Consider the following 16,479-nt stretch of genomic DNA (forward strand, 5'->3'; position numbering starts at 1 on the left):
TAGTTATTTACCTACTTAATTTATATAGCTGCCCCTTAGCAAAAGTACTCTAGGAAGCCACCATGGTGTAGTGGTTATCGAGTGTCGGACCAGGACCTGGGAGATCAACTCCCCACTCAAGTCATGACCTTGGGCTAGTCACAGCCTCTAAACCCACCTCACAGGGTTGTTGTACGAATTAACTGACAAGGGGGTGAACCATGTACTCCTTGCAGAATATGGTGGGATATACAGTGGTGCCCCGCAAGACGAATGCCTCGCAAGACGGAAAACCCGCAAGACGAAAGGGTTTTCCGTTTGCAGAGGCGCTTCGCAAGACGAATTTCCCTATGGGCTTGCTTTGCAAGACGAAAAATGACGAAAATTTTTGAGGGGTTTTTTCCGCTCCAAAACCCCTTTTTCTGAAGCGCTAAGCTGCTAAAAGCCTTTTAGCAGCAAAACCGCTAATCCCTTAAGCCTTAAAAAGCCGTTTTTAGCCCTTAAACTGCCAATAGCGCTAATAGCGCTACTCCGCTAATGGGCTTGCTTCGCAAGACAAAAAAACCGCAAGACGAAAAGACTCACGGAACGGATTCTTTTCGTCTTGCGAGGCACCACTGTAAATGCAATAAATAAGCCCTTCTGCTTACCTGCTTAAGAAAGCTGGAGAGGCTAGCCAGATGGAGATATCGGTTGCCAACCTGGCATCCAAAGATCTCCATGTGATCGCTAATGGACCTGCACCAGCTGCAAAACTCACATGATGCCTGGCTGTGTGCAGCCTGTGAGTTCAGGGTTGAAGTACTCTTGAAACCCACTTTGGTATGAAAAGCTGGGTTGCTGGTAACGCAAGAGCATAAGAGGCCTGCTGGAACAGGACAATGACCCCTTTAGTCCAGCATCCTGTTCTCACAGTGGCCAACCAGATGCTTGTGGTAAACCCACAAGCAAGCACAAAAGCACTCTTCCCTCCTGTGGTTTCCAGCAACTGGTGCCAGGATCAAAGCATGTTGGCAAGAGGCCCTTATTTTGCCGGGTGCTGTCAAGTCTTTCAACTCACTTCAACCTCTGATTAGCACCACCCCCCTCCAAATGCGTAGGCAAACGAAGGGCAAAAGCAAGCACAGAAGTGACTCTCCCAGAACAACACATGTTAGAAGATGTGTGCGCTCAATCAGACACCTCCCAGCCCCATCACTGCTCACATAATGTAGGAAGCTGCAGTATACAGAGACCAACTACCTGATCACCTGGGAAAGTATTGTGAGAGGCAGGGTCTCTCAAGGGTCCGAGGCAGATCCTTCTAACCAGAGATGCTGTCGGGGACTGGGCAATGGTCCCCCAGCCCCCAACATATGCAAACACACACTCAAGTAAACTAAAGGAGGAGGCCGTGTGATTCTGAATACTGGCTGCCAGGAATCACATGTGGGGAGAGCTGCTGCCAGTGTTAGAAACTCAGGTACATAAGATATTCACCAGATGGCTCCTGAAATCTAGGTTACAGACGCCACAACATAATTCAGTCGCCCTTTCCATTTATTTTTTCTAAACACATGAACTAATATATAGTTCACATCAGTGACACCTTGTTAGTATAACATTTTTAATTGCAAATTCTTAACTGGGCACCACAAACATAAATGGGGCTCAGCCCCTGCAATAGTGGTCAATAATTAATATTCACGGTTTTGACCACTGTTTACCACAGGTCTCATCCTTCCTCTGTGGTAGCCCATCACTTCTCCCATTCCAGCAATGCAACGTCCCCATCCTCCCAGTGAGAAGCCACAACCGTGGAACCAGCGTAAGCTCGTGCCATGGATGTGCCCTAGAATTTCCAGCTGTGCTTGAGCATTGCAAGCTCTTTCCAGGCTCTACAACTTTAAGAAGGTAAAAAAGAAAAAACAATCTCACCATGTAATAATTACTCCCTTCGAAGAGGAATGGCAATAGGAAGTGAGTGTCAAGAGCGGCATTCAAAGCAGTGCTAGCATTTATGATCAGAGCTCAAGCCTTGTTCAACAGCATTCCCAATGGTGATACGGCAGTAAATGTGTTTACACATACACCAAAAAAGCCACTGGTAAATTTTATATTTCATAAGTTCATTGAGAAGAATGAATGGATGCCAACTGAAAACCCAATACAGTGGTACCTCAGGTTACATACACTTCAGGTTACATACGCTTCAGGTTACAGACTCCACTAACCCAGAAATAGTACCTCGGGTTAAGAACTTTGCTTTAGGATGAGAACAGAAATAGTGTGCAGCAGCAGGAGACCCCATTAGCTAAAGTGGTGCTTCAGGTTAAGAACAGTTTCAGGTTAAGTACGGACCTCCGGAACAAATTAAGTACTTAACCCGAGGTACCACTGTATTAGGCATGCTTAGAAGTTTCAAAGCATTTCAGGTGAAATATTTATGGTGTATTGGCACAAAAAATACCACAGAATACTCATTTGCTAAATACAAGTGAAATAAATATGCTAAGCTACATCACTGTAGGGCATCAGAAAGTCTTCCAAGGCAAGTTGACAATTTTCCAATGCAAATTAACCTAATTTGCACAGATTCCCCCTCCCCCTGCATACAATCCAACCCCCGCCCCAGAAAACCCACATCACTATTTTTCAACGCTCACACTCTGTATTCCAGGACATGTTTTCTCTCTGCCCAGCATGGGGAGCCTTCTTTCCATGCAGAGTTATGCACTTCTTCAGTGAAGTAAGAGAGGCCAAAACTATGAGAGGAAACCTAACAGGCTCCACGTGGCTTGGGCCTCCCCCAGGACTCATCTGAGGCTGCCCTGCTTCCCTTAAGCATCCAGACAGCAATCACTCAAACACAACAAACTCACTCAAATACCACAGCCAAGACAAGAAGCAAGATAAGGTTCAAAGCCATCCAAGTCATTAAGCACTGTATCTAACCTTGGCCTGTGATAAACACTCTAATGTAACACAGTGTGGAGTTCCAGATTAGATAATTCCGTTTGGTAATTACTGTGACCTCGAATTGTTTTTCAAAAGCCTGCTCAAGAGCAGAGCTGGGCCAGGCCCCTACTTTTTAAACAGGGAACACAATGCCTTTGGGAAGAAGCCTATTCTTTAGACTCTGGAGCAGATGTAAACTAATTGGAGAAACAGGAAGCATCCAGGCACTGGGCTGGAGGAAATCATTCAGTGTCTTGCACCAAGCTCAATGTTGCCAGGGTTCCCAACAAACCACATCACACTGAAACAGTCTGCACTAAATCAGGTGGGCTGCAAGCTTGGCTTTATCAGCCACACCACGTAATCAACCAAACATTTAATAATCACAGTTCAAATACTGGAACAACAACACAGAAGAATTCTGGACACTTATGATCTGTGGCACTGGGACAACACTCCCCAACCACTCAGCACCCCTTCCCTGGTTTGGTTCAGTGCACAGTTAAAGAATATGGTCAGAAGCAGAAGCAGCCAAGCCATGTAATTTAAACTGGGGAGAGGGCAGAAGCAGTGCTCTAGAGAGAGCCACTGCAGGTACCGATACCTAAAAGAGGAACTGATTCATGTGAGCAGGCCATACTTCATTCCCAGGCTGCTGCACTACTACTCACTGGCCTTCCTCAAATGCTTTCATCTGGCTGGAATGTGTGCTTCAGCTGTGATAATCTCTCTTGCTTGCCTAGATGGAGTGATATGGTGTGAGAGGGTACGTGCGCGCACACAAACCTCTGGTTTCTGAATGGATGGAATATAACATACTGGCCTCTGGCAGTGTCTGGTTTTTGTTCTGCCCATCACCACCGTGCCCACAAGGGAATGCAGCACTTTGACTGAAAAGTTATCCGGCCTGGCAATAGATCTTAGTTACAAAGTACTTAGCACCCACCTAATGCCCAGGTTTGCTTTCCTCCTTCTCCTTCCTAAATGTTTTTCATTTTGTATCATGCCTTTTGCATCATGCAAGTCTGAAGGCAAAGACTTGTCTTATCACTGATCTTTGCAAGCCACCCTGGGAGCCCTTGTCAGTTGAAAAGCGGTGTAAAAATGCTTCAGATTAGAAAACAATTTAATTTGGGATTGCAGAAGCCAGTTCCAGCAAATAACTGCTGACAAATGGAACAGAGTGACCGTGCTGAGCAGATATACCTTCCCTTCTTCCCCCATTCCCACAATACTGAACTCGCATCTCTGTCTGACCAGACTTGAACTACAGGCTCTTACCTTCAGGCCTGTCTTTTCATCATCACTACCATTATTGGTGGATGGTGTTTCATCCCCTTGCCTGGAAATCAAGACAAAATCTTCGCTGTTAAGAGTGGATACCGAGTCTGAAGACACACTGATTTTTCCAACAGAGGCCTTGTCATCCATGACTTTAAAAAAAGGAAGCTGGACTCATGGGTGGGCTTGTATTACAAGTACCTGAAAAACAAATAAAATAAGTTTGTTTATTACTAAGCTGCTCCTATAAAGTCACGCCTTGAGATGTTCTTAAATTCACAGCTGCACAGCTGCACAGTGTTAAGAACCCGCACACCTCAAGCTGCTGTTGAGCCAAGTTACCACTTATCGCTACAGTTTATTTATACACCACTTTTTCAGCCTAAAAGGCCCCCAAAGCAGCAAAAGTCATGTTTTTATCCAAGTTAAAACAATTACATTAAATACTCCTTCCTTTTTATTGTTGGTGCGTTTTTACTGTAAACTGTTCAGATATTGTCTATTATTTTATGTGGTTTAAAAATACAGCAGAATGCCACAAATTAGGGGTGGAAGACCGATGGCCCTCCAGATGCTGTTGGCTCACCACTCCCATCATCCCTTCCCACTGGACCATGCTGAGTGGGGCTGGTGAACATCTGAAGGGCCCACAGCTTCCCCACTACTGCCCTAAACCTTAAGAAATGGCCACTGAAGCAGGAACTGGGGCAGAGGTTGGCACGCCTCATCATTTCAGCACAAGGCACTGACTCAGATCTTCCAAGGGGGCAGAGAGGGGAGAGCAATGCAACCCACAAGGCCTTTTCTTATCTTCAGATACAGTGCTGAAACCAAGACAGAGCTGATGTCACCCAATTCACTGTCCCAACCTCCACATGGGTTTTTAATGAAGCACATTCCCAAGTTGCCCCCGCCATTCTGGTTGCTAAAAGAGAAATGGCACCATTCATCCTCATGCTAGAAATGGAATGCAGCTCCCTGGAATAACACACTCCATGCAAAAAGCCCCAGGTTAGATTACTGGCATCTTCATCTATATCAGAGGACCTTCAGACCAATAAGCCCAAAGTAGCCCTCGGGACTTGCTGCAGGCCACACCCCTCACTGGCCCAGCTCCATGCCCTCCTCCCTTCCCTTGGCTAGAATGCAACCTCTTGCTTGAATGGATGGTGGGTGAGAAGAGGCGCTCAGGGCGTGTGCAGAAACTGCTGGCTTTTGTTTGATTAAAAACATAGCCACAAGGCCGGGGGCTGGGTGGGCAAGCAACACAAGAATGGGCCTTTTCTGCAGTGGCCCCCCATTTATGGAATGCTCTCCCCAGGGAGGTGTGGCTGGAGGATTCATTATACACCTTTAGGCCCCAGACAAAAACATTCCTCTTTAATAAGGCCTTTGACTGATTGACATTCTATGCCCTTTTAAATGTGTTGTGGGAGGGAGGATTTTTGGTTTGTTTTTGTTCTTATTTTTATTTATTTATCCCTCACTGCGAGAGTTACAGGGAACCAGGCAGAGGGCCTTCTCGGCAGTGGACCCCCTCCCTGCGGAACACCCTCCCTTCAGGTGTCAAACATATAAACAACAAAACTTTTAGAAGACATTTGAAGACAGCCTTGTATCAGGAAGTTTTTAATGCTTGATGTTTTATTATGTTTTTATACAGTGGTACCTTGGTTCCCAAACTTAATCCGTTCCGGAATTCTGTTCCAAAACCAAAGTGCTCTAAATCCAAGGCGTGCTTTCCCATAGAAAGTAATGCAAAATGGATTAATCCATTCTAGACTTTTAAAAACCACCCCTAAAACAGCAATTTAACATAAATTTTACTATCTAATGAGACCACTGATCCATAAAATAAAAGCAATAATCAAAGTACTGTACTATAAAATAAATAAGACAGGGGCTTTTATCCATTTCTGCAGTCACACAGTCAATCAATCAGTAGCTGAACTGGGTTCCGCACAGTCACAAAAACGAAGTCACAAGCCACAGTCACAAGTCAGTCCCATAAAACGAAGAACAAGTCACAGTCACAAAAACGAAAAAGCCACACAAACAAAAGCGCAACAAAATAGCAAAAACAAAAGCTCCAAATATCACCTCTGTGTTGCATGGGTGCTCAGGACTCAACAGCCAACAGACTCAACAGGAAGCCTCTGGTTAGCAGCAGGAGACTCAATTTACAAATGGAACACACTCAACAGGAAGCTGTACGTGTTCAGCTTCCAAGGCGAAGTTCACAAACCGGAACATCTACTTCCGGGTTTGCAGTGTTCTATTTCCAAGTTGTTCATATAAACTAAGCTGTTCTAAAATCAAGGTACCACTGTATTTTGCTTGAAGCCGTCCAGAGTGGCTCAGAAAACCCAGCCAGATGGGCGGGGTATGATGATGAGGATGATTTCTGGCTTTTGTGTTTTTTATAATGTAATTTTATGTTGTGAACCACCCTGAGATCTATGGATATTGGGCATACAAATTTCAATAATGATAATGATAATAATACAAGGTTAGGATTCACATCTATTGATACACCAAATATTTGCCTCTGGCCACTGGCCACCACTGGCGTGGCTTGTTCAGAAGTTTCTCCAATGAGGAAATAAAGTCCTCAAGCTGAAAAATGCTTCCCAGCCCCAAGATGAATGACCCAATAACATGGCACTGGAATGGCACTCCACCCAAGGCCCTGGAAAGTAAGCAGCACTGAGCTAGATGGGCCATGTGACGCAGGACCCTGGTCCCCTGCCCCACCACTTCTCTAAGCTGGGCTGAGCGGTGCCTGGTGGTCAACACTGTGATACATCAGCAGCTAAGCATTGTGATATACCAATATAGCACAATGTCTGAAATAAGGATGGAACTAGGTAGAAGCAAACAGGGTAATGTCCTGACAAACTGCTACTACATAGGGATGTAAAACCGATACCTTTAACATGTTTTTACAACAGTTTTGTTATAGTACAGAGCAACAGAGGAGGCAGGAATAATGAGAGGAGTGATGACCAGCTTCACCCTTTATCCCACATCACAATTTTTTACTCTTCCCCCCCCCCCCGATACATCTCCAAGTTGAATACAGTGGTACCTCTGGTTGCGAACAGGATCCGTTCCGGAGGCCCATTCGCAACATGAGCAGAACGCAACCTGCATCTGCATGTCTGGCGATTTGCTGCTTCTGCACATGCACGTGATGTCATTTTGCGCATCTGCGCATGCGCAAGTGGTGAAACCCAGAAGTAACCCTTTCCGGTACTACCGGGTCGCCGCAGGATGCAACCTGAAAACGCTCAACCTGAAGCAAACGCAACACAAGGTATTATGAAACTCTTATCACAATGTGGACTTCAAACCAATTTTGGACAATGTATTGCTACATCACGCAGCCCTAGTTATCATGTGTCTCCCTCCAGCTTTATCAAAGACAGAAGGGTGCTCAGAAGGGCTGCTTGGGAGATGTGATCTACCTGATTAACTCTGGCTTGCACTGATCAGAATGAGCCAGGAGATATGGCCTCCAGCTGCAGGGGAGCCTTTAAAGGCCGAGCTGCCAAGGCATTTCATTCCTAATCTCGCTGCTGGGAATCCAGTTCAGCTTCCATGTCAACAGGAAGCTTTACCATCCTCAGCTAAATGGACTAGCAATACCATGTTGCAGTAAATAGGCTACAGTTTATTGGGTATTATTCTGCTTAACCAGTTGCCTGCTTTTCCGTTATCTGTTATTTCTAATAAGAGATATTTCTAATAAAAGTTCACAATTGGATGAATGATTGCCACCCTCAGGGTTTGGGAATCCAAAACGCACCTAGACTGCATTGGGTTCCACACTATTGGAAGTCTAAGACTAGAGTGGAATTTACCCTATTCTCAGGGAGAAGCAGAGGGATGGAGAGTGGGCCTTGTGCTCTGTGCAAATTGCACTGGTCCAGCATCCCAGGATTTAACAATTACCGTATTTTTAGCTCTATAAGACGCACCAGACGACAAGACGCACATAGTTTTTAGAGGAGGAAAACAAGAAAAAAAATATTCTGAATCCCAGAAGCCAGAACAGCAAGAGGGATCACTGCACAGCGAAAGCAGCAATCCCTCTTGCTGTGCTGGCTTCTGGGATAGCTGCGCAGCCTGCATTCGCTCCATAAGACGCACACACATTTCCCCTTACTTTTTAGGAGGGAAAAAGTGAGTCTTATAGAGCAAAAAAATACGGTAATTGGCAGTTCCCAGTTTCCCTCCTTTGCTTTTGGGGTTGGTGGTGACAGCAACCACTGGGTCGGAAGGTCCAGCTGGCAGCACTGCAGGGCCACTCTGCAGCAGCTAGGGAAGAAATGAGTTGTGAAAAGCTCTCCTGAGCATTCCACCTTCACCACAGGCCAAATGGCCTAACCACACACCCCAGCACCTCCAGGTAGGGTCTGGAATATCCACTGCTTGAAATTGCTGCTGCAGTTCAGTGCAGACAATACACTGTGTATTGATGCATCAATTGGCGGACACATTATAAGGCAGGCAAAGCTTCAAAAAACCAATACAAAATTGAGCTGGCACAACCGGCTCCTTCCTGCCTCTTTCAGACTTGGCCGTCTTCCATATTTAGGCAAAAATTCAAAAAAGGAGGGAAGGGAGTAATTACAGAAAATTGGGCAAACTAAGCTGGCATGTGGGGAGGGGGAAAGGCTTCCTTAGTTTGGGGGAGGGGGTCTCCATTGCTCCCTTCAAGTAGGAAGGCCCAGATCCAGGACACTAGGCTCTCTCTTTTCAAATAACTTCTTCCTGCTGTGGCCTCACCTGGGATCCACTTCACAAACCTCTGGTTTCATTATCTAGGAACTGAGAAATGGGCAGGATTTTTCAATGCAGCTACTTCCCCGGCTCAGCACACTTTGCAGCCCATGCATATGTATTTAAAATCATCACAGTATTTCTGCAACACTTAAAAAGCTGAGGTCTGCTGCTCATGTAGTCCAAGGCACTCTGACTCCCAGAGGAATGTGGAAATGAGATTCTAAGCAAGACTACAAGAGTATATGCCAAATAATTAAGATAACTTCAGACCTCCCAGAAAAGTGGAGTTTGGCACAATCACAGATGCAGTCCAAGACAAATTTAGTAAGGAAAGAAACTTGCAAGAGACAATTGCCATGTCTCTTCCCAAGATCTAAACAAGTTATGGTATTTCCAGATCACTCAGAGAGCTAAGGGTTGGGAGGCAGTCCAGTTTTCAGATGTTTTAACATTTAACTACATTTTCCTCCTTGGACAGAGAAAATCCGCTTGTTCTTTATTCACATACATGAATCAACTGGGGGGGGGGGATGGGCTCCAGAAGTAGCCAGGGACATGCCTCGTCGCTGGCAGAATAAAAGCTTCATTTCCGTGTGTGCATATATATATAAGGCACACATTCATATACAAACCTTGCACCAAGAATAGTCCAATTCAGCAAGCTAAATGTATCCGCCTTTTCATTTTGCTCCTGCCAGTGACAGGGAGGGGCCAGGAGTACCGTGGTACCTCGGGTTACAGATGCTTCAAGTTGCAGACTCCACTAACCCAGAAATAGTACTTTAGGTTAAGAACTTTACCTCAGGATGAGGTGGCGCAGCAGCAGCGGGAGGCCCCATTAGCTAAAGTGGTACCTCAGGTTAAGAACAGTTTCAGGTTAAGAACGGACCTCCGGAACAAACTAAGTACGTGACCAGAGGTACTACTGTACAGTCATACCTCAGGTTGTGCGCGTTCGAGTTGCGCTCCGCGGCAACCTGGAAGTAACAAAGCACATTACTTCCGGGTTTCGCCGCTCGCGCAGACGCTCAAAATGACGTCACGCACATGCATGGAAGCGGCAAAATGCGACCTGCGCACGCACAGACGCACCGTCACTTGTTACGTTCGCTTCAGGATGCGAACGGGGCTCTGGAAAGGATCCCGTTTGCATCCCAAGGTACCACTGTACTCAACACTCCAGCTACCTTACTGATAACAGACTTGCAGCTAATCCAAACCAAGAGAGCTAAACCAAATACAGCAGTTGTTCCTTAGAATAATTTCTGGAAGCTGACACGAGTTCAAAACTAGGGGAAAAATCCACCCACACGATCTTGCACCCTCAGATAGCTGCACCCCAAAGAAAGGAGGGCTTCTCAAGAAAAACACCCTTCCTGTGCCCCTTCCAATAAATAACAAAGACAGAGGTCTAGATTTCATAGCACTGCATCAGCAAGAAGAAGCTGGAGATACCAAATTATTTTTATGCCCCTTGAAGCTTGAGATTTCTCCCAAGCTCTTTGGAGACCACAAAAGAAGCAAGCAGCCAGAAGCAGCCAGCCAGATAAGACTATGAACTGCTGCCTTCTCCAAAGGTTCCTGCTTTTGAGGTTTTTAATTCCTCTCCCCAGGCAGATTTTCTGATTTCAGCAGCTAGGTAAAGGAGGAATAAAAACTGGTTCCTTGACAATTTGAGATGCACCACATTGGCAGGACCAGCAATCTGTCAGAAGGCATAATATCCAACAATAGCATTCCATCTATTAAAATCCAGGCCAGAGATCTTGATTCAGAGATTTTTCTGAGTCCTCCTTTGAAGGGAGAATACAGAAGGATACAAAAGGACAGCATTTGGCCCACCAAGGCTCTCTCCCTCAACAAGTTTATTTTCTCAACAGCTGGCAAGACAGGTCATTGTTTCCACAGGTAGTTACACCATCTTTGGGACAGGTCATCTTCTGTGCCAATACCAATAAATTTCAGCTTCAAAGGTAGGTCTAACATTTTTTGCATATACCATAGAAATATTTACAACCCAGCAGTAAAGTCTGACCCAGCACAGTTGCAGCCATCCTTCAATGTGAGTAATCAGCACAATAGTTTCGTTCATTTTTATCCGAGAAAAGTCACGCACCAAAGAAGTAGTAAAGCATCTTTTTTCTATTAAATAAAAAATAAAAATAAAAGTTTGCTTTTCACATTGCCCAATCACCCTTCAGCTGGAGAATAAACATTTCTTGCTGAACAAGAAAGAGGATCCACCGCTCAATCTGAGAAGCCACAAACACACAAAGATTCTGTGCTAAGAATTCAGCTCCCCAGAACATTTGCAAGTCATTTTGAAAGGGGAAATGGCATGCTTCAGCTACCCAGGAGAGAAATTCAGATTTCCCTATCCTGTCTTGTAAGGAAACAACAACAATAAGTGATCATGCAGTTTTTGGCACATGCTGAAAACTTACCTGTTTACTGAGGCCTTTGCTATCAAGTACACCAGCCACTTGTCAGAACTATTCTAGTTAAACGGAGTCCTGAAACGCTGCTGGATTTATTATTTTATCTTTGTATTTTCAATGGATTCTACTGTAAGCCACCTTGAAATACTCTTCATAATAGGCAAGATATTTATTTAATTTACTAGCTGGCTAGAGACTGCCCAAGAAGGGAGAACATCCCTCTTGCATTTCTCTGCTGGATGTGGAGAAGGGGGGGGGGGCTTCTCGCCTTCGTGCTTGCCATGCTAGATGTAAAGAGGGGCTTAACATCTCATCTTTCCTCTGCTAGTTCACTTAACCCACCTGTATAAAGCTCTGTGCTGTCTCAAAGGGAGCATATAAATACAAGGCTGACTCAATGGGAAACTAAGCACCAATACGGGCATCCAGACCAATTAGACTTTAATCTTAAAATCTTGAGGATTAATAAGTAGCCCAAGTGCTACTATTAGGCTCTCTTCCAACTTTTTTTGTTGGGGGGGGGGTCACTACATGGCCACAACAGTGTCATGGGCAACAGAAGATAGTGGCCAGTGAAAAATATGCTGGCAGTCAAAGATCCCAGGGAATTTGACATTCTCTTCTTAATGTGTATTCTAAGCCTCATGTTGAGAAGAAGAAAATACATGGGAGACAATATTTGGATATTAACCTACATATATGACAATAAAACGAGCAGGTTTTCTGGGGGAGGGGTGTGTGATCATCATTGTTGCCATTTATTTATACAGTTCCACATATGTGCATAGCAGGGCTAACCAATGTGGTACCTTCCAGATTTTGTGAACCACAACTCCTATCAGCATCTCCAATAGTCATGGATTATTAGAAATGCAGTCCACCAACTTCTGGAGGGAACAAACTGGCTACCTCTGCTTGAGTGGAACAGAGATTATAGATCCCTGTCCTGAAGACCTTGCAATTCTGTTCAACTACTAAGATTCCATTTGGTTTCAGCAGGGGATGAGAACCGCAACGTCCTAAAGGGTTGTAGCCCTACATAACTCAATACACAGCAATATATATAACTATATATGCACGCTATATATGGCACCCTTTCCAAACCTGGTGGACTCCAGATGATTTTGGACTGCAGCCCCCACAGGTATGCTACCCAGGGAAGGTGGGAGTTATAGCACAACAACACCTGGCAGGAAAAGCTTGAAGTTCTTTCTTGTTTAGTTTTAAGATGCTAAATTAGGTTAGGTTACTTACAGTACAGTGGTGCCCCGCAAGACGAATGCCTCGCAAGACGGAAAACCCGCAAGACGAAAGGGTTTTCCATCTGCAGAGGCGCTTCGCAAGACGAATTTCCCTATGGGCTTGCTTCGCAAGACGAAAATTGACGAAAATTTTCGGGGGGGGGGTTCCGCTCCCAAACCCCTTTTTCTGAATCGCTAAGCTGCTAAAAGCATTTTAGCAGCAAAACCGCTAATCCCCCAAGCCTTAAAAAGCCGTTTTTAGCCCTTAAAATGTCAATAGCGCTAATAGCGCTACTCCGTCAATGGGCTTGCTTCGCAAGACGAAAAAACCGCAAGACGAAAAGACTTGCGGAATGGATTCTTTTCGTCTTGCGAGGCACCACTGTACTTCTGTATGGCTTGATTTTTTGTGTTCATTAATATTATAGTTGTCCCTAATTGTTCTTAATGGGTTTTTTGAGTTATGATAATTATTGTTCATTTGGTATGTTGTGAGCCACTTTGAGGTCCACTGTGGAAAAACTGCAGACAAATAAACTGATGATGATGAACTACAGGCTCCGCTCCAGAAATGGACCTAAAAAAAATTGACAACTCTTTGGACTCTCTGGTTGGTGTTTCAAACTAAAAGTATTTCCCAGGGCAGGCCACTTCAAAACAGTGATACAAGAATTTCATTGACACACACTGCTGAAGACTGTCTGGGGCATAAATCAGGAGAAAGCAACATTACATTACATTTATTTGTTTATTATAACCTTCGCTCAAGGCTATAAAACAGGATACAAGTATTATAAATAAATAGTCGTTCTCCGGATGCCAATTACTTCTCAGAAACTTTGGGTCACAGTTGAAGCTTTCAATAATCTAAGGCAGGGCTTCCCAAACTTCAGTCCCCAGACTTTTTTGGACTACAGTTCCCATCATCCCTGACCATTGGCCCTGCTAGCTAGTGATGGTGGGAGTTGTGGTCCAAAAACAGCTGGAAACCCAAATTTGGGAAACTGTGGTCTAAGGAATTAGTGACCATCAGACTATGCTGAAAATTGTCAAAGCCTTCTTTTGTATGAACTTCAAAAAGCAATCAGTTTCAATGCATACCAACTGACATAGAGCTCCTGACACACATCAGTGTATACACATTTGCTATCATACTTCATCTACCAACAAGACCAAATATCCAACCTCCCTTTTATTCTTCTTTAGTTGCACAGTCTGTTTTTAGCTTTTTTGCAGTTTCTTGAACCATTGTGAAATGTCAAATATTCTAGAATTTCCCTGTTCTTTTGTTAACCTTTGAAAACCACATTAAACACACCCTTTTCAAAAGATTTTGCAATGGGGGTGAGCAAGCAGGCAGGCATATAACAAGGCCAAAGTTGAGCACTTTTTATGTCCCCTTGATCTCACTGGGGACAGACTGGTCATTGTGCTTAACTCCTCCACTTAAAAAAAAATGCAAGTCTAAAACGCTTGGGTTTGGCTGGATTATGGTCCATGAGTTCTGCCTCTCCCTGCCATCACAACCAATTTATTTCCAGTATTATGCTGTAGCACTCTTAGTTATGTACACTGTATTGTGGGACCAAGAAGCTGGTGCTCAAGCTACACAAACACTCCCTGTCCTTTATCAAAGGAGTTACAGCCTGCAATCAGGTAATTCTAAGCATAACATGCTCACCCAACTAAGCCAGCATAGCAAATGCCTCAGGGGGTGGGGCAGTGGCAGGCAGATGGCTGTGGTATCAACTGATTTTCATTCTCCCTCCCTCCCCCACGTCTTTGCAGTGTGCGTCTTGTGTATGTGCGCTGTTCTAATTCCGGTTCAGTTCCTCTCTTAAAACTTCTTCTAAAACAAACACAAAATGCCAAATCAGATATATACAGGAATAAAAGACAAGTCAAAGAAGATTCCACCTAAACATTAGGAAGAACTTCCTGACAGTAAGAGCTGTTTGACAGTGGAATTTGCTGCCAAGGAGTGTGGTGGAGTCTCCTTCTTTGGAGGTCTTTAAGCAGAGGCTTGACAACCATATGTCAGGAGTGCTCTGATGGTGTTTCCTGCTTGGCAGGGGGTTGGACTCGATGGCCCTTGTGGTCTCCTCCAACTCTATGATTCTATGTTTACAGTTTTTTACCACTCCCTCTTGAAAAAGTCAGAAAAACCTCGTTCTTTCCCCAACCAAACAATATTGTTGCCAAACCAGTACTAATCTTGTGCTGGCTAAGTTTATCCCCTCACACACACTTGCATGGATAAAGCCTTTGTATTTCTAACACTTGTATTCCTAACACAACCCAGGCACTTCTGGGGTGCACACACCCTTGCGGCTTCACTTCTCTCTCCTACAGCAATCAGATTGTCAACAGCCCAGCAACACACACACACACACACACGCACACCTCCACCCCATCCTAGCTTTGTAAGTGAACACCCTACAGAAACTATAGAAGCAAGCATGAGTGCTTCATCCTACAGACCTGGCTACCATCATTGTGTTGTTTCATTTGAAGCAGATCAGCTCTAAAACACCTTCAGATAAATTTTATGGACTCCCATGTAGCTGAAAGGAGAAGGGCCAAGAAACAGAGAGGAGTGGGGCATGAAACCAGACTACACAGGCCAGTCTTTGTCAACCTGGTGCCTTCCAGATGTTTTGGGCTGTAACTTGCTTCAGTCCCAGCCAGCATGGCCACAATGCCTGGGACTGATGGGAATTGCAATCCAAAACATGTGGAGGATACCAGGTTGGCAAACAATACCATAGATGTTGACATCAAACCACCACGAAGGAAAACCATCTCAAAAACCTCCCTATTCACCTGTCTTCACCTACAAGAGAAAAACATGGCACCCTACACTTTGAAACTCCCTGCATACTGAGATAAAACAGACATCTTCACTGTACTCTTTCTGGCATCTACTAAAAACATTCCTGTTTAGAAAAGCCCACCCAGATGCCTAGAAAGTTGTGGTGATTTTAATCTGCTTTAGTATTCTACCTTTTGTATGTTCTGAAGTGGGGTTGTAATTTTTTCTTGATTTTACAATGGTACCTTGGTTTTCAAACTTAATCCACTCTCGGAGTCCGTTTGACTCCCGAAACCGTTCAAAAACCAAGGCACGGCTTCCGATAGGCTGCAGAAGCTTCCTGCACTCAAGCAGAAGCTGCATCAGACATTCAGCTTCCGAAAAACGTCCGCCAACCAGAATACTTACTTCCGGGGTTGCAACATTCGGGAGCCGATTTGTTCGGCAACTAAGCCATTCGAGAAGCAAGGTACGAGTGTACTGTTTTATCTTTTGTAAACCACTTTGAAGTTTTTAAAAATCAAGCGGTGTGTAAATTTTATTACATAAATAAATAAAAAATCCAAGATAAATATTTTTTCAGGCAGCCTTTCCTAAGGATCTGGCAAAGCTCTGCAATCCTCCTCCATTTGGGACAACACTAGGTCAGCAGCCCAAATCTTCTAACTTCCATGGTTCCCCTCAATCAAGGTACAGAATGAGGGGCTGAGCTGAGAAGATCCATGAGTTAAGAGCTCAAGCTATCAACTCACCATTACATGAGTAGTCAGTAACAGCCTACATCTCAGGGCTTTTTATGCACATGACACATACAGAGATGTTACTGTACAGTTATACCTCATGTTGCGTCCACTTCAGGTTACGTCTTTTCAAGTTGCATCCCGCTGCAATCCAGATGTACCAGAATGGTTATTTCCGGGTTTTACTGCTCGTGCAGAAGCGCTAAATCGCGCTTTGCACATGCGCAGGAACACTAAATCGCCCTTTGCGCAGACATGGCACT

The 16,479-nt window shown here is 44.6% G+C and overlaps 1 protein-coding gene across 2 annotated transcripts in view; it reads right to left on the bottom strand.

Moving 5' to 3' along the window:
* The window catches only part of RABGAP1 (RAB GTPase activating protein 1), a 96,110-nt gene that overhangs the window by 77,499 nt on the left and 2,132 nt on the right, over positions 1–16,479 (bottom strand). Inside the window, exon 2 of one of the 2 annotated variants that reach the window (XM_083422950.1) lies at positions 4,198–4,398. The exons of the other annotated variant lie outside the window; for it this stretch is intronic. Within the exon in view, the coding sequence (XP_083279076.1) occupies positions 4,198–4,347 (150 nt within the window). The 5' untranslated portion in view covers positions 4,348–4,398. The remainder of the gene's footprint in view (positions 1–4,197; positions 4,399–16,479) is intronic. 2 annotated transcript variants of the gene reach the window in all.

Source organism: Podarcis tiliguerta (genome assembly GCF_965153285.1).
Source record: "Podarcis tiliguerta genome assembly, chromosome: Z".
Lineage (NCBI taxonomy): Eukaryota > Metazoa > Chordata > Lepidosauria > Squamata > Lacertidae > Podarcis > Podarcis tiliguerta.